Source organism: Ruditapes philippinarum, unplaced genomic scaffold (genome assembly GCF_026571515.1).
Source record: "Ruditapes philippinarum isolate M1 unplaced genomic scaffold, ASM2657151v2 ctg1381_1_1_1_1, whole genome shotgun sequence".
In the NCBI taxonomy this organism is placed as follows: domain Eukaryota; kingdom Metazoa; phylum Mollusca; class Bivalvia; order Venerida; family Veneridae; genus Ruditapes; species Ruditapes philippinarum.
The window spans coordinates 510,074-537,790 of record NW_026853170.1 but is presented as its reverse complement, the minus strand read 5'-3'; the positions used below and the strand labels follow the sequence as shown (position 1 = coordinate 537,790).

Here is a 27,717-nt window from a genome sequence, read left to right as displayed (position 1 = left end):
AGCGACTTCTAATTATATATTCGATTTTTAAGGTCGCATTTTGAATAGACAAGGTAGACTATGTTTACTTTATTATAGGTAGGTAGATACATAAATAGATTTTTTAAGTGGAAATGAAAAAATTCCATGAAATCTTTTATTAAGACTTTTTCAGTAGAAGTAAAAAATAGGGCATTGATCTGAACTAAAGTTACAGGGTGGTGATTTTAGACACATATATATTGTTTGATTTTTTTGTAAATCCGTATTACCCAGCTCAGATTCGGAAATTCAAATGTCTAAAAAATTTTTTTTTTTCATTATTAACCCAGTCATGTTAATTTTAATTGATGCCATGTATGGTCATTCGTTGTATTATAAATCTTGCACAATAATGTGCGCACTTGATAATCACTGAAAATAGCGAGTTTTGACCTCGATTCCGCTGGAAATCCAGTTGGCAAATTCGTTCTAAAAATAAACATTACATGCAAATTTTCGAAAATGGTTTTCCGGTATAAACAAACATGACTAATACACCGTGACATGCCGTATACAATATAATGATGGAGGTCGGCCTTTCTGTTATTGTGATGTACACCGAATTTAAATGTATCATCTGTGAGAGATCCATGTCGTCTTTCAGCAATACAAAATACGGTTGTGGATTCGTCAATTGTAATTTTACATCTTCGTAACGTCTTCAAAAGGAATGTAAAAAAAAATGTAAATTACTCCACTGCTTACGTCAAGCATTATTATTTTCAAATAGCAAACATAGTTGCTATCAATTACAATGATTGACGATAAAATTGCTTTAATATTGTAACACGCCTAGCATAGCTAGTTTTAAAGCAAAATTTTTATATTTCACTCATTTAAATGTATATGTTAGTGTTTATTAAGTGGAATTTTAACGATTAAGAACCCCATAAGAAAGCGACCGGTAGCGAGCAACGAAAATGCTCACTTAATAAAAACTACCTTACTTTGTCGTGTTAGTGTCCAAATAAGAGGAACATGCTCTTCTTAGGAGTTCTTAAATGTTAAAAATTCATTAATACACACTAACATATATATTCGTGCAGACTAAAAAATTTTGTCACATATTTATTAAGTCGAATACTTAATCTTGATCATAACTTAACTTGTTACAGCAACCATTTGGGACAAGACCTTTAAATAAAACAGACTAACCATCGACCTTTATTTATAAATGACTTTGAACTTCAAGGTCAAATGACTAAATTTTGTATGTTTTTTTTTTTGCTGCTGAATTTTGCTAAAAGTGGCTAATAATTTTGTTATTTTTTAATGATTGTCTTCAAACTTGAAAATAATAATCTTTTAGGATAGACCTTCAAGATAATTAGACATACTTTAACCTTCACTCAAAAATGACCTTGACATTGAAGGTCAAATTATTTAAGTATTAAATGTTTACTGTAACTAGCTTTAACTTGTTATTATTGAATGGATTGATGTTTTATAATCAATGTTACTAGTATAACAGAATATTCTAAGAAGACCCTCATGTATAACAAACTCATGTTGACCGTGACTCATTTATGAATTTGACGGTTAATTTTTTGAATTTTCACTGATTTTTACTATGACTGACGGTAAGTTGGTAATTAACAAATGGCTCACTATGTGATCAGGTGAGATATTAATGTTTAGCTCACTGTGTGATCAGGTGATTATCTTAACATGTGTATGCCAGACACTTTGAGGTCCACAGCCTTTCTTTTTACCATGCCCACCAAAAGGTTACAGGGTACATGGGTCTCTAAGGTAAAGGCTTCCCTGGAAGCATGCACACTTTTCCCCTTTCATCAGTGTACTTGTATTATTTTTTCATTACAGGAAGTTTTCATCATGTCGTGCTTTAACGGGTGCTGTAAATCTATACTTAATTCGTGAACACTAATAATGTTTAATACATTTATTGTATATACATATTCACATAATACAAACAAATGCATGTTATAAATTAATACACGAGTAAAAAAGCAACCATAAGCAGTGATATTTTTACAGCGCAATGAAACATGACTAGAGATTCTGTTATTATCAATGCAGTTTTCTACCTTCTTTTTCAAATCGTCTTCATCATCAGAATTTCCCCTCGAAATTCAAGTATATACAAACATAACATAAAAGCACCGGACATGTCGTTTTGGGCAGTAGATTGAAGTTACATTTCATGTCTTGAAAGCAGTTTGATGCGATTCAATTTGAGAAAATAAAATATATTGCACAATATTCCAATTTCATGGCGGTGTAAGTGGGTTATACATGTAAGGGATAGTGGAACCTGTAGCCTGGTTTACCCTGTAGTTCATGATACATTGTCGATCCTCGGATTGGTTCAGCTGTGCTGTCGAAGACGACGAAGAGACGTAGCTCTTACTAAGATCTGTTAGAACGATACATCCTTCAGTAGACTCACCAGTCACACTGTCACCTACTTCTTCCTCATAAATTGTCTAAAACATAATAAACTTAAGATACTATATGCCATATATATCTCGTATAACAGTAAAATATTATAATAACAAAACGTCTATGTTGAAGTTATGTAATTATACCAATAACGGTTATACAATATCATCAGGAGGATAATAAAATACCAAAATGAAAACGGCGTCATTGACCCTTCATAAATGCATGACTTTTTAGTTAGACAGACAAGCCACACAAACACGAACATTCAGTAATTTTTTTATTGACTTTTTAGTTTTTATTCTTTGCAATCTTAAAGGCACATTTTGCCTCAGAAATCAATTTTTTTTTAATTCTTTAAAAAAGACAAATATGTGTTTAATAATACTTCAATAATGTATTAGAACATGTTAGATTTTAAATAACAGAAGTAGTACTTATTATGCAGTTATGTGTCTTTAAGATAACAAAATGCAAACAAAGAAGTATTTTGACTTCCATACATAATACCAGTTCACTATAATTATATCCAATTGCCAAAGAGCAAAGGATAGTTAATCTATATGACCAATGATTAACTTTTAAGGAAACTGTACCAATATACCAACAATAAAAAAGGTTTTGAGACGTAAAAATTATAACATTTTTGGGCTAAATGGGCCTTTAACAGAACAGAAAGTATAAAATTTCAGAAATACTGACCACCTCTATATATTCATTTGAGTTGCTATCATTTGAAACATCTGACCCTGAAAATAATTATAGTTTGTTAATACAAAATCAATCATACTTGATAATGACTAAGATATGCCATCAAGGTTTAAACTGTATAAAATGTAATGATTAATTTATACGTACATGTATACTATGTCAACAATAACTTGTGTAACTATTCTATTGCATACCCGACTATAGATAAACCAGATTTATAACCACTTATAAACAATATCGGGAGTAACAAACGGTGTAGGCGGTCATTATGATAAAATGTCAAACTAATATCTTAAGTTTTAGTGTATTGAGTCTAAAAACTTGTTAAAACATGAATCACTTTAGTAAGGCAGTTCTCATGTTTAGGGGCAAAGAAGGGATCGAAACAGTTTTGCTAAAAATTGTAAATTCAGGGGAGAGGCCTTGGAGATTATTTGTTACTTGTTCGAACATTTTAAGGTTTCCAGAATTGTTACATTTTGTTAATAGAATGTTCAGCACCTGGTCCCCTCAGCCCACACATCTACCTACTTCATTTTTTCAAATTCCTTTAAGAATTTACTGTCAATCAGCAAGGAAAGTAACTGGAAGCAGTATAACGTATTCTGACAAACAAAAACGTAAAACACCTCAACTAATCAAGTTACTGTCTGTACATAAATATGGTTCACATACTACATTATAGACCTTTCAAATTTCTAATATGGTTTCCGCTTCGAAACTTGAAATACGATCCGCATTAAATTATTGAAATATTGTCCATAATAATTATGATATGCAAAAGTTAAAGATCTTAAAAAGTTTAAGTTATGACGTAAAGAAATTCATAATTATTGAAATTAGGAAGTCCGGAGAACGTATGGGAAATGGTCTAATGAACAGAACCACATTACCATCTGGTGTATCAGGAAACGTCAAAATGGCGGAATTGTCTCGCGTAGCAATTTGTTGGGCTGTATATTGCGATTCATCTGTGGATGCATGGTAAGCTGGGGTTGTATATTCTGTCATTCTGGTTGAAAATCTTGATGAAGGAGTTGTCTGTTTTGATGAATATCTAGCACTTAGTTCAAGGTCAGACTTTATTGTTAAATCACTGTCCCGCCGGGCATGGTCTGTCGTGTCTGTGGTAAGTGAATTGAGAGTATTTGGTAACGGTACATGGAATGCTTCTACAATGGGCGTGAGAGGCTTCTCCTTTTTTAACTGCACGACCTTGAAACCCGAACCATGGCGAGGAAGGCAATGACTTTTGCCAAATTCTGAAATTAAAAAAAATCTTAAAGATGATCATGTACATCTTTCTGCTGTATGTTCAGTATAAAAATGATATGCCTATATTAAAACGCTGTCACACTAGAGCGGCAGTCTCACAGCCAAAATTCAGAGCATTAAAACAAAATCGCAGTTGCATCGCTGGGATCTAATACTAAGGCGACCGACGGCGTTTGTTTTGAGCCTGCTCAGAGCAGCACAAACACCATATAAAGACAATATAGCAGCACAGTAGCATCTCCTACATGCGCAGGCTTGTCTGGAGCCATGCTGGTCGCAAACACATTATGTTGGTTTTGTCATGACGCGGCTCATATGTATATATCATCTGATACTATATTGCCTCGTATAGTAAATAGTATCTTTATTACACTAGTCTAAAATATTCAAAATGTCTGCAAACTCATTCATCTAATATTCATAATATACAGTATACACATTAAACTTCCTGTTTTCTAAGAAAACTAATTCGCTAAAATGTAAAGGCTTTCATGTTTATATTTTCAATGGTATGCCAAATTTCAGAAAACGAGGAGTGTTTTGTCCGGTAAGCTTTTTAACTTCCTTTTGTATTTATTTATTTATTTACAATGTATTTATTCTTATTTATTTACTTATTTATTTATCTATGATTATATAATATCATCTAGTAAAGCATCTAATCTAAAAGGTGCAGTACAAAGGCGAGGACAACGACATGTATACCATATACATGTAATTGCCATATCTGTTTGATAATTGAAGCAAACTATAATGATAATTTAAGATAAACATTTCAAAACAAATATTTATGATATACAACTGCTCTAAATAATGAATAAATTATGAAGAGGTAAAATTTCACAATTCGTTTAAAACTGCCATGGCCAGTTAATATAGACAGTAATTATCTTAACGTTTTCATCACCTTTGACCTAAATTGGATTTCTATTTTTTCAGGCCAAAATATTCATTTCCTTAAATACCAAAAAATAAAGTGTGTAAGAAATTAGCTTCGTATGTTCTTCAGATAAAAATATTTGATATAATTGACCAACTTTTATAATCAGTTAGCAACATGTCTTATTATTCGGTTTGATCCATCGGTTTCTGCAGATTAATTGTATAATTTTTATATTAAGTTAATTATTTTTTTTATTTTTAAAACGTTGCCATATACTTAAAAAGGTCGTCATAGTTTTATGTTGCTTTTAAAAATGAAGGTTTTGTCTTCTAAAAACAAAGTTTATCTAATGTGCTAAGCTCACATATAAAACAAAATAAAATTTCACGCTATTTTCAATTGAATAAACACAAAAGACCAAATTGTACACCAATAAATTAAAAGACAGGGTCTGTAATCTATCATATACAATTAAACATTTGTTTATAATTTTATATTAGAATGGAAAGTTCGCTTTTTATTAATATAAAGATATAAATAAAATTTTAATTTTAACGAATATTTTCACTTTACATGCATTTCATATAATAATTATATATGAGAACAAACTGTAAAGTTGTTAATCAAAAATAATTTCTGACAATATTTGTATTGCTAAAGGTAAACATGCGGTAATCAGGAAAATATTTAACATACATATATTACTTAGGTGATCACAATAATTTTATAATACATATTTCGTTTATCTATCAATTTCGATTACCACATGCACTTTACACTAAATCATTGAATACATATGAGTGCATCTCACATTTACATCAACATTTTAAAGCAAATCATGTTGAAATAGAAGAACTGGCAACATACATGCGGTGATGCATGCATGTGACGGGTTAAACTTACCTACGAAACTTGTTTTGATGGAATTATACTCTGTTTCTGTAAGATGTATAGATATAGGATGAAAGACTGGATGATAGAAACAGCAAAACATGCCTAACTCAAAATTCTAGGTAGCATTTATAAACTCTTAAAATTTGAAAAGTGTCTGTCCATACGTGTATATTTTGGGGACTTTAAGTTTGAGGTAAACGTTGGTGTAATCCATTGGGAAGAAACACACACATCTGAAAAAAATGACCTAAATACTGACCGACTCACAACACCATATCATGTATAATAGTTGAATATTGCTTAAACATGTTAGAGGGGTTGGGGGAGACATGGATGTAAGGTTCGTCAAACACAACCACCGTTGATGTCGTTTTGAGCGTTCTTTATGGACTGTTTTTTTTTCTTTTTTAATAGTGTACCTAGTTTTGATTTTTTTATATTAACATTTGAGGGGTAGTATGAAAACAAATCAAGGTTTACACACCATCATGATGACAGCCAGTATGCCACTTATTCGCAGACACAGTGACCTTGAAATTGATCAAAGTGACCAATTTAAGGGTAGAGGTCAAATATCAAATGAGCCGCGTCACGACAAAACCAACATAATGGGTTTGCGACCAGCATGGATCCAGACAAGCCTGCGCATCCGCGCAGGCTGATCAGGATCCATGCTGTTCGCTATCAGTTTCTCTACGTGTTATAGGGTTTGTAAGCGAACAGCATGGATCCTGATCAGACTGCGCGGATGCACAGGCTGGTCTGGATCCATGCTGGTCGCAAACCCATTATGTTGGTTTTGTCGTGACGCGGCTCAAATATGTAATGAGGGAAAGATGAAACCCCAGTTACATACAATGATACACCATGCCTACTTAAACCAATTAGTAAGATGTCGGTCAAAGTCAATAAAATAGAATGCCGAAAAGAGATAAAAATATAAAATAATGCTAAAATATTTAGCAAAAGAAGTTTCAGTTGTGACTGGAATTAAAATGTGTTAATGTCCATTAGCCTTGCTGCATAGGAAATGTGTCAACGCTAGGCCTTACAGTTGATCAGAATAACGAATTAATTTTCAAATTTGTCTCTTTTTGTCTGTAAAATATTAACTTGAACATATACATATGTATTTTGCAGATATCCTATATGCAATGCTAAACTGGTTACGGTATTTAAGCATTATGTAGCGAATTACAAAATAATGTTTGACATGCCAGATCATAACTGGAAAACAGGTTAAAGTTTATTATCAAGTCTGAAAGAAAAGATAGAAAATAGCATGAACACATTTTTTTCTATTGTCTAAAGCATCTTTAATTCTATAAAGATTATTTCACTATACGTGTTAATGATTCAATGTGATTTTGTGAGAGTTATAGACATAAACCCCTTCAATATTTTATATTGTTTTAATAGGCCTTTCTATTGTGGAATCATTTTCTTTTATAGGTCATCATTTGGCTTATGAGGTCTTTGAGTTACAGGTAAATCTGCAAGATGAAATGAAAGAACATGTACCATATTTTAAAAGGATTTTGATAGGAGAAATATATTTTGAAATCCGAGAAAAATAAACGATTTCACATATAGTATATACATGCACATATATGTAGACACTTACCAAGTTTGTAGAAGTTTGGAATGATCTTATCAAAGATGGGAATCTTTGAACTTGTATCAACATTTTCAATTTTTATTTCTGTAGCAGTAGCACATGTGTGGATATTATTATTGTGTGATAATGGTAATGGTTCATCTACTACACTATCCGTGTAATGCTCATCCTGAAATGCATATAGATGTTTTTGTCAAATAAAATTACTATTTGTTCTATTGATAAAAACGAAGAATATGGATAAATTGTCAATGTTGTTTTCTGGTAAGGATGTAAATAAACTGCAGATATGTAACTAAAACATTAACAGAAATATAACTTTCCTGTGAAAATAGTTGAACATGTGTATTTTAGATATGTGGTACAAAGAATGTTAATAACCTGACTATCTGTCTGATAGCCCTCACTTTCACTCTCTGATGACCCGGACTGGTCGTCTGCTTGACTCCTGACAGATGTCGTTTGTGCAGCAAGTCTTGCACTGGCCCTGACATACATGATGGTTTCTGTAATATGTACTTTATAAAACTAGAGAAACATCAAAATACACGGACGTACAGATGCGGGGAAGAGTTTATTAATTAAGCAAATAAGATTTTCTTATTTTATTATTGTATGATGAATACAGTGCGAATCATTCCTAATGTCACCATGCAACAATCTAATGATAAGTTTAAATGTCATGTAAACATGTAATCAAAAAGTTGGCTAATATGCTTAACGACTTGATATTATCTAGCTTTTAAAACATAATTCTCAAAGTATTGTTGGCATATAGTTTACCTTTTAAACCACATTTGCTATCGTCTGGAACATAGTCAGTCTCTGGTTCAGTTTTCATACGCTTAGTAACTTTTTGTTTATCCGTCTTCTTCCGTGCTTCAAGCATTTTGTAAACTCTGAACGCATTCTGGCCTTTGCTTATAGACAGGTCTTTCACTTCCTGTATGTCTTTCAGTGAATTTAGAGCACATCGGAAGTTGGCTTTCCAGCGCTTTGGATCACCATCGTTGTAGCGGCCTATCAGAATAACAAGAGCGTCTTTCAAAATTACTTCACCAGAGGGAGTGATAAGTGAAACCAGAAATAACACTAAATTGTCAATTTATGCATGGACAAATTGTATTACAAGTTTACCTGAATGTTGGGCCCATTTTTCAAACAGGACTGAATCCTTCAGAGTCCAGCCATGTCTTGAACCATGGCACCATTTTATACGGAATATTCTCTGTTCCTTGTTTACCCATTCTAACCCCGGAATTTCTTTAGCGTTAAGTTTGTCAGATAGCCAGTCTCTCATTGGTTGACGTTCCACAGGTCGCATTAGACGCTGTCTTCCTCTTCCTGTCATTATTGCAGCTCGTGGATGTTCACGTGGATGTTCACCTACGATACAAGTTATAAATATTTGTGTAATATAAATCATATTAAGATTAATATAAAATATATTTGCTGTAATTAACTAATTTGATTGTCATTGAACAATAAATGTAAGTAAAATCAACTTAATTTTTTTAATCAGACCAACTATAAAAGACGGTACTTATAATGTCTTTTATAAACGGATTGGTCTCTTAATAAAGAAAAAAAACAAAACATAACTTTAGCTACATAATCTTATTTTGGGAGATATCCCGTCTTATCAATTACCATTCACTGGTCGTACATAGAGACGACATTGGTATGGTGTATCATAACGACATTGGTATGGTGTATCACTGGTCGTACATAATAACGACATTGGTATGGGATATATCACTGGTCGTACATAGAAACGACATTGGTATGGGATATATCACTGGTCGTTCATAGAGACGACGTTGGTATGGGATATATCACTGGTCGTTCATAGAGACGATATTGGTATGGGATATATCACTGGTCGTACATAGAAACGACATTAATTGGTATGGGATATATCACTGGTCGTACACAGAAACGAAAATGGTATGGGATTATCACTGGTCGTACATAGAAACGACATTGGTATGGGATATATCACTGGTCGTACATTGAGACGACATTGGTATGGGATATATCACTGGTCGTACATAGAAACGACATTGGTATGGGATAAATCACTGGTCTTACATTGAAACGACATTGGTATGGGTTATATCATTGGTCGTACATAGAAACGAACTGCCACTGTCATGGCGTGAATACCCCCGTAAATTGGTACCACTTACCACTTACCACAAATTACCACTTTGTCCGAATCAACAGTTGCAATTTAGAGCTCAAGGACAACCTCCCTGAAAAATCTGAGGTTACTAAACCAGTGCATTGCTAAGTTATGTATTCTACATGTTTTCAAATGTGAAAATGTCAAAGTCAATACACTGCGGACAGGCATTCTTAAGCATTTGAGCAGACAATATTATTATAGTAAAATCCCTGTGACCTTGACCTTTGACACAGTCACCTAAAAATCTAAAGGGGTCATCTACTAGTCATATACAACCTCAATACCAAATATGAAGACTGTTGACCAAAGCATTCTTAAGACCAAAGCATTCTTAAGCAATTGAGCGGACAAGCTTTTCTTAGTCAAGGCCCCTGTGACCTTGACCTTTGACCTAGTGACTTAAAAATTAATAGGGGTCACCTAATGGTCATGATCAACCTCCATGCCAAATATGAAGAATGTGGGTCAAAGGTTTCTAAAGTTATTGGGCGGACAAACTTTTTGAAGCCAAAGTCTCTGTGACCTTGATCTTTGACCCAGTGACCTCAAAATCAATAGGGGTCATCTACTAATCATGGATAACCTAAATGCCAAATATGAAAACGTCTGGTCAAAGAAATCTTAAGTTATTGGGCGGACAAGTTTTTTTAGTCAAGGCCTTGTGACCTTTACTTTTAACCTAGTGACCTCAAAATTAAAAGGGGTCATCTATTCATCATGGCTAAACGCCATGCCAAATATGAAGACTGTGGGTCAAAGGAATCTTAAGCTATTGGGCGGACAAGGTTTTTGAAGTCAGACCCTTTTGATTTTGACCTTTGACCAGGTGACCTCAAAATCTAATGGGATCATCTACTAATCATGACCAATCTAAATACCAAATATGGAAACTGTGGGTCAAAGGAATCTTAAGTTATTGGGCGGACAAGCTTTTTGAAGTCAAGACCCCTGTGACCTTGACCTTTGACTCAAATACCTCAAAATCAATAGGGATCATCTACATACCATGATCAATCTAAATTCCAAATATGAAGACTGTGGGTCAAAGGAATCTTAAGTTATTGGGCGGACAAGGAAAAACCGACGGACGCCGGACGGACGGACGGGGAGACGGCCGGACGTACAAGCTGATTCCAGTATACCCATTTATTAACTTCGTTGTGCAGGGGTATAATTATTTGACCTTGGCGGCCAAGGTAATTTAAAGATCAAGGTCAAGGTCAGTTTAACCTTTTAGAAGGTGTTGTCCAAAAGGTTGTTTTGTCCAAGTATAAAGATAATCCATTTATTAATTACCAAGTTGCAGTCTATTATAGAAGAAATTAGTGAAAGTGAAAATTTAAAAATCAAACATTCAAGGTCAATGTCATTTTTAGTGTTCCTTTGTCCGTTTGAATTTGATACACATGAAGGTCTTATCCTAAAGAATGTTGTGTCTCAACATTAAGTCAATCCATTCATAATCATTCATAACAAATTTATAACCATTTCAATAATTTGACCTTTCATTTATGAGTGAAGGTCAATGTCTGTTTGGAAGGTTATCCTAAGAGATTGTTGTGTTCAAGTTTGAAGGCAATCCGGACCATTAGAAAATAACAAAGTTATAGCAACATATAGTACAATTCAGCAAAAATCAAGCAAAATTTTGACATTTATGAGTGGATATCAAGTTTAGTCTTGTTTATTTGAAGGTCTTGTCCCAAGAGTATGAAGACAATACGCCAAAACTATGAGCGAGGTTAAAGTTTTCGAACGGCAACGGCAGCGGGAACGCCGATATGACTGTATCAATATACCTCTATATATGTTTCTTCAAAAAAAGTGTAGCTAAACATAGTAAATGGAAAACACCGGATTGAGAATATTTCCCCAAGAAAACTTGTTGGTAAAGATTTTATGGTGTTAATATTACCGTTTAATATTGGTTTTCTGAAAATGCTGTTGTTGACGAGTATGTTATTTTCACATATGACGTGTCTATATTTATAGTGTTTCTGACTTGTTTCATCAGATGTCAGATATAGAACTGGTTCTATTAAAGGCACATTAATAATATCTAATAAATTCTTTAGAAATGTCAAATATGTGTTTAATCATGCTTTAATAATGGACTTACAGTATGTAAGATGTTTACCAGCTGAAGAAAGCAGCTCTGAGTGTGCCGTTAAGTGTCGTGAAGGTAGCAAAATGTTAACTAAGTAGTATTTTGAAATTCACTACAATTTTATCAGTTGCCAACTAACGAAAGAAGCAAAGATAATTCATCCATATGACAAATAAGTATATTTTGGAAACTGTATAACAAGATACCAAATGTTTAAAGTTTTGGGAAATAAAAACGATTGCATTCCTTAGGAATAATTGGCCTTTAACATAATCTCACATGGTACCTAACATATACGATCATCTAAAAATTTACCTTTCAACCCTCACACCCAAATATTTATTTTCTTAACAACAGATTAATTCTACTATATATTGCTGTAAGGTTGGTTTTCTGTGTGATACAACAAATAGATAAGCTCATTTTTTCTGGTCCTGTGATAAAGGATAAAGACCTATAAGGCAAATGTTTGGCAAAAAAATCACAATCTCGAAACTGAAAGAGGTTGACCATATAGTAGCTTACTGTGCTTGTTTGTACCTGCGCATCAACCATTGATAACGCATTTTCTAAAATTCAGTGTCGCTCTTAGTTTCGTATATTACGTGTAGTTATATTTAGCACGGACGCAGACAGATTTTGATGTGAAAACTTGAAATGTTCAATACCTGTACTGTGTCATTTTAGAAGCTTTATATAATTCATTAATAAATTTCATCAAGCTCTTCAAATATTAAATCAATTTGATACATTTCAATTAAATTTTGGACTGTTCTAAATTGGGCATAGCTTCACTGAATTCGTTATAAGAGCAAAATGATTTAAACTTATTTCAAATTATCTTTTACACTTTTAAAAGGTCTTTTGTGCTTTAATTTATGATAAGATAACACCTTATCACGCGACGTAAAATATTTGTTTAATGTATGCACATTTATACAATTAGTCAAATACGAGTACCAAAGAATTTTGTACCCAGTCTATTAGATCTTTATTTTTACGTCATTTGAGCCGCGTCACGACAAAAACAACATAATGGGTTTGCGACCAGCATGGATCCAGACCAGCCTGCGCATCCGCGCAGTCTGATCAGGATCCATGCTGTTCGCTATCAGTTTCTCTACTTGTTATAGGGTTTGTAAGCGAACAGCATGGATCCTGATCAGACTGCGCGAATGCGCAGGCTGGTCTGGATCTATGCTGGTCGCAAACCCATTATGTTGGTTTTGTCATGGCATGGCTCAAATTATGTAAATTTACATTTAAACAAGAAACGTGTGCAAAATGGATATGGTGGTACAACATACAATTAAAAATAATATGTATACAGAAATACTGAAAAAATACACATTTCTATATATATCTGGCAGTCCTTTCTTTTAGTACACGTCACATATAGTTAAATGAATGCCATTCAAACAGTCAGCATTATCAAATATACAGGTATAATGTTTAATGACTATCAGCAACACAGTCATGACAACTGAAAATGAGTTTCATCGTCTACTTCATTTCTTTTACAAAAACTTCAAACAAAACGACCAGTATGTAAAATGCCAAGTAGGGATTGTTTATACTTTCTGTAGGTGTTGCCAAGTCTATCATGAGCTCGACTTTTAAAAGAAAAAGTTCGAACACTTGCTACAGTCATGGTGACGGTCATCCGATAACTTGAACGTTGATCTTAATTTCCCCTTCTTAACGGATTACCTTCATCATAAGCCAATAAATGCAATTGACGATCAAGCTTTTTTTTGCTTGAATTTTGCTATAACTGTCATAAATTGTTGTCATGCTTATTATTTATTTATTACTTTAGTTTGCTGTAACTTTGTGAATTGTGATAAGTGAAAATATGGTGTTCGTAGAAAAGAACTTTTGTTACATTTAAGACCTTCAAGAAGATCAAACTGAATTCTACATTACTTTGGAATGTGAACAAATAGAAATCGTCAAGGTCAAATTATCGAATTTTGCTAAAATTGTCATACAGATTTGATAGATACATTTGTAGTTGGACACTAATGACAACTAAAAGATTATTACATTGATCTGTACATGTTCTTGTCTGTCAACGTCAAATGTGAAATTTTAGCAAAAGAAATTTGTTTTTGAATGCCTTGGAAAAAAATAATTGAAAAGGCTCTTAGATAAACTCGTTTTTTGTCTAACGTGATCAACTTACAAGTCGTTTTTAAACATTAATAATTAATTTATTCTAACGTGATATTCGTAATTCTGTATTAGCAATATTAGTAATGTACGAGGGTTGTCCCAAAAGTCCGTGACAAATTTTATAGCCGGTTCATTTTTAACGCCAATAGAAAATAATTCACACATATAACCGTTAAGTTTATTATTTAACATTACAACAAATCATTTACAAAAAATTTACCCTAGTTACTTAGAAATTTTCAGTATTAACGACATTGGTTTGAGTTGCCGGCGCACGTCAAATAATTTACATTTTGTTATGAATAGGCTGAAATTAATTACGTATATTTCAAATATCTGATGATGTGTCTGCACAATGTCACGTTAACATTCAACAGACATTAACAACCACATGATTTAAGTCAGAAATTGACGATTTATGGGTACCATTATTGCGTTGAAAGCCATTGAGAGTATTTGAGAAAGGCGCCTTATATAGATTTAACGCCGTCTTTGACGTTGGACGTGCGCCGCGATTCAGTTAGTTGCCATGGTGTTTATGGCATATTTTTGTTGTTTGTTGATATTTATCTATGAAAATTTGTGAAAATGTTTAAATTATATGGGTTTATAACATATTAAAATATCAAATTCGTACCTGTTTTATTTAGCTTTTAATCAATCTTGTCACAGAATATTGGGACAACCCTCGTATAAGCAGTATTAGAAGAAGTAAATGGCAATATGCTGGTGTACGTACGCGACCCAGAAGAGGGTTTTGTTTGCCGAAACGTCTCGCGGAGAAGGGGCCCGTTTTTTTGCACCGGGCCGATTTGATTTGTGCAGAAACGTTCTGTTTGCGTTGAAAAGATACGGATAGTGCTTTATTGCTGATTGCATTTATGTACGCGGCCAGCTATTCAATTGTGCTGGAAAAAATCGACCCGCTCTATCAGGAAAGGTAATGTTAGGCGTCCCATTTCAGGAGAATAAATCAATACATGTTAATATTTTAATGACATAATATAGACTTCTGATCAGGTTTCATGCATTGGTATTGTCATACAGAGTAAATACTCCTTTTGCCATTGTCTTACTGGACACCGGGTAGGACTTAAGGTTGCAATTTTTGGTTAACACTAAGCTGATTTTGCAAATATTTTACCCAAGATAAAATGACTGACTTTCAGTGTCAGGTGACGCGATTGAGATTCTTCTTATGTCCAGATATAGTATATGCTGATTTGCTACAATTTAACCGATGCCGTACCATGTAGGTACTTCAAATAGTATTGTCATTCAATGCCAATGATATATATATATATATATATATATATATATATATATATATATATATATATATATATATATATATATATATATATATATATATATATATATATATAGATGGAAGATGGCAATGTCGTATTTAGTAGTAGATTTAATTACCTAGTTTTACAGACAAAGATGACTTGACAGGGCAATGTTAGATAAAATACCGAAAGCATTGAATATTGGTAAAATATCTGACATTGCTTATTTATTTGCCGATTAAGAAAACAAACAAACATTCCAGAGCCTAAACAAGCTGATAAAGATGCAATGCCTCCAGATGAGCCAAAATATGTCAAGAAAATCAAACTTGAGAAAAATGTACATGTACAAAGGTTTTAAGAAAAGTAAACAATTTTAGATTCAAGTAATATTTTACATATTATCAGCCATTGATGGGTGATTTTGCAGTACATTATGTATTTATTACTCATTTTTCTGCAGCGTGACTACTAGTCCAACTAATTGTACTGCGCGACGAGATATTGTGCTATTTTCGTGTCTTGGCAATATCTCGCCTCTATAAAGCGAGATTCTGCCCCAGAACGAATATATCTCAGAATCAAGCTTTGGCACGTCAATATATTTTGACTACGTGACTACTAACGTGGTAAGGGCTAGTTTTTTTTTACTTTTTACTTTAAAGTGGAGTGATCTCAAATGGGCACATTTTCCATAGGTATTTCAAATATTGATAAAAACAATAGCAATGTATCATTTGGATATTCTTATAAAATATTGTTTTAAAATATGTTCCTACGGTCTAAGTGATTTTCTATTAACATTTATATGATGAATAATAACGTTTTGTTATAGAAAATTTTATTATCTGCTATGTGAATATAATTTTGACCCGCGTCACGAAAAAACCAACATAGTGGGTTTGCGACCAGCATGGATCCAGACCAGCCTGCGCATCCGCGCAGTCGATCAGGATCCATGCTGTTCGCTTACCAACTCTATTACAAGTGGAGAAACTGACAGCGAACAGCATGGATCCTGATCAGTCTGCGCGGATGCGCAGGCTGGTCTGGATCTATGCTGTTCGCAAACGCACTATGTTGGTTTTGTCGTGACGCGGCTCATATGTAATATCAAACTCCTCACAGTGATTACCTCCCTTGGCAGAATTGTACGCCGAAGAATTAAGGGGAGATCACTGTGTGGAGATTGATGTAATATGTGATCATGAATCCCACATCTACCAACAACATCCATATATAATTATATCGTAGTTAGATATAATTATTTATTACATGCTTTTCGGTGGTTTATAGAAATATATCAGTGATATAAAACTGGTAATTTCACTGTTTGAAACAGTGAAATTACCACTTTGATAATTTCACTGTTTTGAATTTAAGCCCCTTACGTTGTTTCAGTGAAATACCAGCGTACACAGTACTGGGTACCATATTAATGCCGTGACGTCGTAAATGACGTCACGTTGTATTATTATTTGGCGCACTTTTCATTCAGTGATAGGTTTAATGCCTTTTTACAACGTTTTTTGCATATAATAAAAAGAAAATTTATTTAGTTCAGTGTAAGATCAAAATATATTTCACCTTGTGAACACCAAAAGTTCATATTTCACTCGTGGCTGCGCCACTCGTGAAATATACCTTTTGGTGCTCACTCGGTGAAATATATTCCGATCTTACACTGAACTAAACAAATATCCTCTATATCGTGGTTAGCTTCTATGTCTGATACTAAACACTATCCAAGTAATTACTTATTATACATGTATTATAAACCTGCTATTATGACGATTCACTTAAAAAACATTTTCAAAATTTTCATACAAACTAGCATGAATTTGGAGGTATGCTGCTTTAAAGACTAGGATTCACATGATATGTCCAATGCCATACCATGATGCCATGTTGGGTATTTCCAATATACTTTCAGGACCGACTTTTTATTAAAAAAATGTTTTATAACTTTACAGCTTACATTGCTTTTTACAAGGCACTTAAATCGTGAAAAGTATAAAAGTAAATAGATGATACCGCAGGCATGGCAAAATGAGCCGCGTCACGACAAAACCAACATAATGCACATAATCCGCGCTATCTGATCAGGATCCATGCTGTTCGCTTACCAACCCTATTACAAGTAGAGAAACTGATAGCGAACAGCATGGATCATGATCAGACTGCGCGGATGCGCAGGCTGGTCAGAATCTAGCTGCTCGCAAACCCATTATGTTGGTTTTGTCGTGACGCGGCTCAAATACAGTGTATACTTGATGTTGCCGACGGTCTTACCATGCCAGGACTAAAGATGGCACATATAGAGGGATAAAACGAAATGTTCAACAGGCACTTCTTTCTTTAGGTAGCAATTATGTCAGTTAATCAATTTATAGACACATGTAAATCATTTGATGTCTAAATATCACCATGTAAAGATAACAAATTATTTTAAAACTCCATGTTATCGTGATAAACTTGTTAAACTGTGTATTTAATATACAGTACATACATACATATATGTATTTTTTGTTTATGATGGGTATCTTAAGAGTGAAATTTTAATAAATGCAAACTTATATATGTGCAATGGTGTAGCATACTGGGGTTAGTATCTCGAAGCTATCGTTAGCATAACGACTATCGTATACCTCTCGTTAAGGTTTTCACCGCTATCTCGACGCTCTCGTAATTAACGAATAATCGTTAACATGTCCAATTATTAACGGATGCCAAGAGGGTGTCGTAAGGCTCTCGTTACTATCATTTTGACACAAAAGTAAGAAAGGCGCGATTTTAAAGTAAATTCTCTCTATTAAGACCACTTACGGGACTGACTCAAAGTGGTCTTAATAGTGAATTGGCCTTAATAGTGAATAAGTCACTTTAATAGCTGACGAAATCCAACTTAACTTAATGTATACCTTGTATAGTTTTATGCACATGGTAAATGTACTTAATTAAATGAGTAAAAGAAACACATATTTTTTAAACAAAAAAAACATTTTTACTGCATGATAATATGATACATCATTAATATAATAAAAAATATTAATAAACGGCTAGATGTTAAGTCTCCGCTTAAGAAGAAAAATATGAGGTATTGAATATAGTTATAACTCTCATTATGATTTATGCATTAATTACATATCGAAATAAAGCACACATGAACTGATAATTTGGTGTAATTATCACTTTTTACCATACTTGCTACAAATTGTGATGCACAACAAACAATCCTAAATGTTATTTACCTGTTTATTACATCCTAATTACGCTGACAAATTAATCGTTTCTCACACCATAGCTGCTTAGATTAATTAGCCAGAAGTGGTTTAAACTGATCATGTTGACACTTGAATTCTAAAGATACATCGTAAAGCAAGCGTCTAATCAATCGATACATATTAATGACCTCATTTGACCCGGTGTATTTGTTTACGCCAGAGGGAAGATTACCACAATTAATTGGGGGGCAATAAACACCAAGTGATGTCTGGTCATTATGTTGCATGGTCGTAATACAGGTTAATGTTTTGATAAGAAATACACACAAATGTCTGACAGAAGTGGTCGTTATGCCGGATTAGAGACGTGGTCGGTATACAGGTCATTTTTCTCAATGTATAAAGAAGGCAAATATTTTGTACTTTTAAAAAGTGCCCGTAATAACGGCGTGGTCCTATTTGTGGCGTGGTCGTTAGGTGGCATTTTACTGTACATAAAAAATGAGAATTATATCATTTTATTGATAACAAATGATGAACTGACATAAATATAGTAGATCTATTGTATTTCTTTTTCTTATGAATTTTCACAGGCCCGTAATAGATTTTATTGTGTAAATTCACTCAAAGAACTCTTTAATACAAATCCATAAAAAATATCATTGATTATTTGAAAGAGATAAACTTGTATTCTTGGATCTAATTGGCTCATTTTTATTGTCATTTACAAAGTTTTACATAACATTTTAAGCCTATTATAGCATTCGACACGATATGGCCAGTTATGTGTTGACGACCTGTAAAAATCCAAACAAACACAATTTTTCTCACATATCAAACATATGTAAAGGTTCTTTACATTTTAATTTAAGACTTATATTTGAATGCGGATGAAAAAAAACATATCATAACTTAAACAGCGAAAGGAATAATCTCCGTAATGTGTAATTTTGCACAATAAAACATAAATAGATATATGCATACATCATGCTGAAAATTCAACAAAATTGAAACTAGTTACAAAATTATATTTCGGAAAGTAAACTGTGACGTATTAATTACATCATGAAGAAAAGTGCATTACTTTAGCTGCAAAAATCGGTACCACAAAAAGGGATGTAATATATAGAAATGTTGTTTGTTTATCATTTTATATTAACATATATTTCACTCGCGAACACGAGTTGTTATAATTTAACTCGTTATATTTTAATTTATAATACAGCAAACATCCTTTGTTTAAAACAAAATGAAAATTTATCCATATTAATTAACAGCAGCCATGTATATATTTAGTAATACAGATATTTGACAGGTTATATGGCCGTATATAAACGATAACCCGAGCCGCCAAGTGAGAGTTATATTGCAAACAAAATTATATCGGCCATATATCCTGTTAAAAATCTTTATAACGAATTTACAATACTGCAGAAAAAAGATATATTTCTTGATAAATTGACAGCAGCTGTGTATATAAACTATATAAACGCCAATTAAAATTGACGTACCAAACTTGCAGTAACAAACGTGCAGTATTATAAAAGATTTTATAAAACTGCACGTTTGTCACGTCACTTTTCATTGGAGAATCGTGACATTTTTATAGTTTTATATACACTGTTTCTGGCAATTTTCTAAGAAATCTCACTTTTTTTTCTAAAAAAGGGAAGTTCGCAGTTTTATAAATTCGTTATAAATATTCCTGACATGTTAAATGGTTGTAGGCAAAATAACCATCGCCTAGCGGCTCGGGTTATATTTCCGAATAGTCGTTTATGTAGGGCAATATTACCTGTCAAAAATCTTTATAACTAATACTATAAACGTCATGATTATCCAATGAAAATCGACTTTACATATTTAATATATATTTATGCTTATGAAGTAATTGTTTCGCTCATGGCGTCATTGTTAGGCGCATGACGTCTTTGCAGCTGTGTAGCAAGTGGGATTTTAGAAAGAGTTGCTGTACATATGTTTGTCTAAAGGGTAAAATTCCATTATGTTTCGTGAAAATATAGTCCATATTTCACTCAAACGGAAAGCAACAATGAAAGCAAAATTTTCAAATTTGAATATTGACAGTATACTTACACCCTAAAACAACATGTTGTTATAGCCTGAAGAATGAGGGATGGTTATCTGTCCCCAGATTTTTTGACTGGTATTGAGAAGAAGCTCCGCCAGAATATTGGCTTTAACTATGTAAAGAGTTTAAAATATCTGACTACACTGGCAGCCTCTGCTGCTAAATCTTCAGTCTCTGCGGTTCTATATACAGTCGGTTTTTTATTGCAGTTTCTATGTTAAGTTCCCGCCCCGCCCCTCAATTAGAAATCACGCCTGCTTCATTGGAACTTTCAACAGGGGCAGTTCCAATGACTGTTCTCTTTTTTTAAAGGAACCGTTTTCGTATGTTTACCACTATCACAATTGATATTATCAAGGCAATCGAGATTTTCGTCGCAAAACAAGTCTATATTGCTAGACGACAGACCGGCGGATCCTGCACGTTTCGTGTGATTGTGTTCCGGTTTAGCATGATCGTAACCTTATATTCACCTTCGTCTACGCAAAATAATGATTCGGTGAATATAAACAAGAGCTGTACACAATTTTCGGGTACATGTATTCAAATGATAACACAACGCAATCGTTAATAACTAACGAGTAAGCAACGAACGACAGCTTAACTACTGCTTTCGAGATACCCGCGCTAGTCTCTCGTTAACCAACCCTCCGTCAATCGTTAGCACGTTCGTAAACGCAAATATAACGATAGCTTCGAGATACTAACCCCTGGACCGGCAATCCAGAGACCAGTGGTTCGAGAGCGGTGTGCCGATTTTTCTATAATTAACCGCTCGTTACTAACAAAGCAAAGAAAAAAGACAAAAGTAATGATGTGATGATGCAGAAATATAGGTTATAAATGACTTTATTAATTAATTAATTAATTAATTAATTAAAACATTTCATATATAAGACAAATAAACTGTTGTACATAGTTAAACTGTACGTACGCATGCACTATTATAGTATCGATCATATCTTTGTTTATATCTGGCACGAAGGTACATGTGTAAAATTGCAACTAAATGCTAATTTAATTAATTAAACGGGCTTACCTTAAAATGAAAATCCAACTACAATTGCATACACAAGATCACGTAAATAACAATAGGATATTGTCACTGTATTAAAACATTTTTTTATTACAGTATTAAAATACAATATGATCAATGAAAACACTTGTTTATAAACAGCATTCCCACATTTTTTACACGCATTTTCGGAAAATCGAATAGGCCGCCTATACAGTATTCTCGAGGAACGAGTTAACATAGATATTCAACTAAACTATTCAGGGGCGTATGTCGTTCGCCATGATTTAAAATCTTACAACCGTTAATGTAGGAGATATTTAAATGGGGGGGGGGGGGAATATTAGCGTAGGAGATATCTAAATGGGGGGGGGGGATATTAGACGACCTAAAGATCTAGACATTAAAATTGTGTACAGTTGAATGACCTATAACTAAATTATAGCGTATAAAGAGTATAAATAAACAAAGTAGAAATTATATTGACATCAAACTAAACTGGAAAAGGGACTCTACTCAGGTTTTTTTTACACATGGTGCAAAATTTCAGACGGGTTTTCCAGATTGATTATTCTCATTGCATGAGTTAAAGTAAGATCTGAGTATATTTCTTAAGTATCTTTATCCGGGTATCCGACGATGATTAAAATCATATTTGTCATTTTGTTACACATACAGTACACTGTTTACTGTCGTCTGCTGCTTAAAAATACACCGTTGAATGTATGTAATTTGTGTATAACTTTTTGGGTTGATTCATTGCAAAAAAAGGTGTCATGATTTTTGGAAGGAAATTTTTTCAAAAAAAAATTTCCTTTCTATAGTATCGGTCTGCCCATATCAAAAAAGAACGAACAACACCTAATTGCATTCTGTTTAAGCTCAATAGAAAATAAGTAGTTAATGCGACCAAGAAAGTAGTGCAGCAGAACTATATGTATACTTTCAAACGTGGATGACTTGAAGAAAAAGCTGATGTTCAAAAAAACTTGAAATGATGATATTCAATGTTAGCTAACATCAATGGAACATAATCTCAAACGTGTACGAAAAAAAAAACATCAGTATTATTACGCATTAGGCCAAAGAAAAGTTTGTGTCCCATGTACCTATGTACAATAAATTGAATATAAATAAGGTGTAATTTTTGTAGCAGAGATGCTGAAAAATTCACATGTAAGTCAGCCGAAGGGAAATGAAAGTATTTATTGTATATATTTAGCAATTTATTGAATAGCATTTTATGCCACCGCTGATTTTTTTTTACGTCAATAACTCAAGAGGAAACAATGGATACAATATGTGGCCTTAAAAAAGCGTACTATTTTCGCAAAAAAATGGTTCGCAAACTTTCATAGAATCAAAGCGTTTGAAACAAAAATATTATTATATAAATAATAAAAAAACAAGATAACAATACAAGTCTTTCAAAGGTATTCTGGAATTAACGGATGCAATTTGGTAAAACTTGGTTTTGACTAGTATGACCCGCCATTGTTCGGACCATCGACAGAATAACGTTCGTGTTTTTCAGATTTCTCCATCCAAGACATAGATTTGCTGATGAATAACATCGCAAAGGTTTGTGGAAATGCTTTTATATTCTTTGTTCAAAAATCGTTTTGTGTTTGCAGATGTTAATTTGTTAGACAAACGAAATTAGGTCAAGGATTGTTTACATTATTGAATTTACAGGTTAACTCGGCCCTATACCAACTCGGGACAGGTCAACTCGGTCCTCTATTAAAACCATATAGCCTATTAGGATATAGATTGTTTAGATTGTTTAGTTAATAAAACATTGTTTGAAATTATCTTTAAGATAAATAATTATCTTAAGAAGAGATATCAAGACAATATATGTTAAATATTAATCAATACTGTAAATAGAGTTTTTAGATTGAATTTTTTGTGACAATGAATTTTATTGTATTTAAATTTTAATACTGGTTTGTTTTTTAATATGGCAAATGCTTGTTTAACGATATTTTTTACAAAAAAATCTGGAGTAGCATAAAATGCGTTTAAATTGTAAATTCTTTCTTTCTCTACAATTTCACATACTTTTCAATATCCTTGAGTAGATGTCTGTTAGTGTGAAAATGTTAAACCATGACAGTTATGATGAAAACATATCAAAAGTAAGAAAAGTAATCATTATCAGTAATTATGTAATTATGGGCCGAGTTGACCCGTGCTGAGTTGGAATAGGGCCGAGCTGTCTCGAGGGCCAAATACGTTTAAGGGCCAATCTGACCCTGATTCGAATTTACAGTGTTGACTGTTGTGAAGGATTTGCTTTTTCATTTCTATTGTATATAGACTATCTATTAACATAGAAATAAGTTTATAATATGTTATATTCAACTGTTGTGTACAATTGATATTCGATAACTGTATAAAAATTTATCATGGCCCTCTTGATTTTTATTTGGCGAGGTCCGAGGACAGGCAGCCTTTTGCACAGACTGCAATTTGCAGTTGGTATAGTAATTTTTAGTGTTTGATGATCAGAAGATTTTTTCCTTCTGAAAATCATGGACTTGAATAATTCAAATCTGTGTGAAAGCACAAAGAGAAAGAGACTGAAAATTAATTTATTATTTCTATGGAAAATATTGATGTAATAAATTTGTAATAAAACATGTGGGTCAATTTCCAGCAGTAATTGAATCATGACAAAGTATTTTTAATAATTTTATTTTAACTTGTGGCTACTTGAAAATTTCATGCTGGATGTTTGCTTACCATTACATTTTGCATAAGAGCTCTATGATTGACATTAAAGTCCACAGGCCAATTCATTTCTGATATATCTATAATCTTTCCGATATCTTGTTATAATATAAATGACTGAACATCATTGTAGAATTGTAAGGAAAAAATATATAATATATGTTCATTCTTTGTAAAAATGTTAGAAGACTTGCAAGTTACCGACTTTATCATTGCATTTATTTATTATTGAAAAAATGCTGAACAGCTAGTCTCAACAGTGTTTATAGGCTAGAATTTTCAGTTTGCATTAGGGCCAAAATTATTAAATATATTGTTAGTCATGACGGCTTTCCCATTGCTGTCATCAAACTTTAACCTTGTTCATAACTTTTTCAGATCTTGGTGTATTGTCTTCATACTTGGCCACAACAACCCATCAAATAGACCAGACTAAACTAAATTAACTTGACCACCATATTAACATTCAAGGTAAATGTCTAAATTTTCTTGATTTTTGCTATTAGTGGCTATAATTTGTTATTTTTTGAATGGATTGTCTTCAAACTTGAACAACAATCTTTCAGGATAGGACCTGACTCACTCATGATGTCCTTGAAGCTTTTGTGATCAGAAGTTGTACAGAATAATACAAACCCAGAGCAATTTCATTTACTTTTTTTTTGCAACTTCTGAGAAAATGGATTTTAAAGATAGTTGTTTTCTTGAAATTTCAGGACAGTATAGTAGATAGTAAAGACATTTAATACATACTGTATATACACTATAATTACTATAGTATACTATAAAAATCTTTATGCTTGGACAATTTTGAACAAATTGTTTCTTAAACAGTGTAAGAAATTAGGATTTGAATCGACTAGGCTGGTCAGACTACTAGATCGGAATATTCACTTGTCCAAAAGACATTTCACTAGCACGATTCATTTGTTCAAAACAGTTGTTTATAATGCCTCTGAAAATACAGTAGCCTGGTCGGGCTTGTTACTGTGAAAAGTTGATAGCCCGAGGAGAAATTTAGTAGTCGGACTCTCAGACTACTGCTAATTTCGAACACTGCTTAAATTATTGATTTGATATTAACTAACATAATTATTGGCATACTATATGTATATCTAATAATAATTATATTTTATGTTTCAGAAGTTCGGCCTACATGTCAGATTTATGAATGTGAACAGCAGGATATCGATTTTAATGATGCTTTAGGGTCAATGACAATGAAATCACGAGTGATAAAGGCTAAAATGTGAGAATGTCAATCTGACTAACCTTGAAGTGAACAAATGGAAAAAATGTCTCTTTCAATAGCATGGGCTTTTAAGGAAGAGGTACATGATTATTTAGAAGTATTTGTATATGATATTTCTTAATTATTATATTCTGATAGCTTTTTTTTTCTAGACTTGTTTAAAGGCTGACACAGGACAGTTTATTTTAAGTCAGTGAGCTTCGGTCACTGGATAGACTATTGTCACAAAAAGCCAAATTTATAAAAAAAGAATTACAGTGTATTTAAATATCTTATACAAGAAATTAGGAACAAAATTAATTGCAAGAACAATTGTGACATGTAACATGTATTCAGGATTTCAGCTTTCTTTTCCTTTTTACCTCAGGACAATTCACATTAAAATATTGAATATTCACAGTAAGTAGTGTTAGCACTCCGACATATCTGACATATATGATCATCTTATCATCACTTAGCTGTCTATAGCTTATCAGAATCACTCACATTTATGAATTTAAATAATTTTTTGAAAAAATTGCTGCTTAGCAAATAGATAAAATACTTGGGGTGTCTGTGACTGATTGGTTTAGTTTCTTGATTTTTAAACCTTTAAGCCTTTCACTGCTGTAAGTTCGTTCTCGGCAAGGGTTTACAAGTGGAATTTTAATTTTGCAATTAACTTTTTCTAAACAAATATTTCAGGAAACAGAGGCGCTTATATGATAGAACAGTAAAAGCAGGAGTGATAAGGAAAGATACATGTAGAATAAGATGTGTCTTCATGTCTGAAACACTAAAGAATAGAAATATTGTGGTTTTATAAACTTTAAAAGAAATTGGAATATCAGGAGACTGCCTGCCCTTTGCAATGTTGGATAATGAGTTCTTAGATGTGATGTCGAAAGCCTCATGAATATAGTACCATGACTTAATCTAATTAGAAAAAGAAATGACATTGAGGAGAAAACTAGTCACCAGTCTTTCACCAAGAACTAGAGATAACTTTTCCAATATTTGAAATATCATAATATGTATAGAACTTTATTGAGCCACCAGTTTTTCACCAGGAAAATAAGATCACTTAACTATTTTTAGCTCACCTGTCACAAAGTGACAGGGTGAGCTTTTTTTGATCGCTTTTTCGTCTGGCGTCCACTTTAAATGACATCTCCTCATAAACCACTAAGCCAATTTTCATCCAAACTTCACAGGAATGTTTTCTTTGGTGGTCACCTCTAAATATTGTTCATAGAACGCTGGTTGCCATGGCAACCAAAAGAAAAAAACTTAAAGTATCTTCTTTTAAAGAACCTAAAGAGCTAGAGCTTAGACAAAGTATCTTCTTTTAAAGGTATGAAACATCTTCTAGTGAGTGTCTACCAAGTTTGTTCAAATAAAAGCCCTGGGGGTCAAAATTGGCCCCGCCCCAGGGGGTCATTGAATTCCCCTATATGCATATATAGTAAAAACTTAAAAATCTTCTTTTAAAGAACCAAAATAGCTAGAGTTTAGATATCAAGCATGAAACATCTTCTTGTAAGTGTCTACAAAGTTTGTTCAAATAAAAGCCCTGGGGTCAAAATTGGCCCCTCCCCGGGGGTGATTGATTTTCCTTATATGTGTATAGCAAAAACTTAAAAACCTTCTTTGAAAAAACCTAAATAGCTAGAGTTTAGATATTAAGCATGAAACATCTTCTGGTAAGTGTGTACAAGGCCCCACCCCAGGGGTTTCATTGTTATCCCCCGCCGATGGAATCGGGAGGGGGATATAGTTTTGGCGTTGTCCGTCCGTCCGTCCATCCATCCATCCGTCCGTCCGAATTTCGTTTCCGGAGTAGTTCTCTGCA

The 27,717-nt window shown here is 33.1% G+C and overlaps 1 protein-coding gene and 1 long non-coding RNA gene across 3 annotated transcripts; one reads left to right on the top strand and one right to left on the bottom strand.

Annotated features, from left to right (window-relative positions):
- Nucleotides 1–1,909: 1,909 nt before the first annotated feature.
- On the bottom strand, nt 1,910–22,124 carry LOC132735977 (uncharacterized). Of its 2 annotated transcripts, XM_060723021.1 has the most exons (9): nt 21,923–22,124; nt 8,943–9,191; nt 8,589–8,825; nt 8,187–8,311; nt 7,812–7,974; nt 6,197–6,232; nt 4,029–4,397; nt 3,127–3,173; nt 1,910–2,468 (listed from the first exon to the last, which is right to left on the bottom strand). In XM_060723021.1, the coding sequence occupies exons 2-9, from the start codon at nt 9,154–9,156 to the stop codon at nt 2,253–2,255; spliced, it is 1,407 nt and encodes a 468-aa protein (XP_060579004.1). In that variant the 5' UTR covers nt 9,157–9,191; nt 21,923–22,124; the 3' UTR covers nt 1,910–2,252. The 2 variants fall into 2 exon arrangements, with proteins under 2 accessions (XP_060579004.1, XP_060579005.1); XM_060723022.1 differs by lacking the exon at nt 6,197–6,232 and having other exon boundaries at nt 21,923–22,119.
- Nucleotides 22,125–22,680: 556 nt separating this feature from the next.
- On the top strand, nt 22,681–27,073 carry LOC132735976 (uncharacterized). Its single transcript, XR_009626521.1, has 4 exons — nt 22,681–23,479; nt 25,013–25,105; nt 25,778–25,965; nt 26,571–27,073. It is a non-coding gene; the product is annotated as an uncharacterized LOC132735976 (long non-coding RNA).
- Nucleotides 27,074–27,717: the final 644 nt, after the last annotated feature.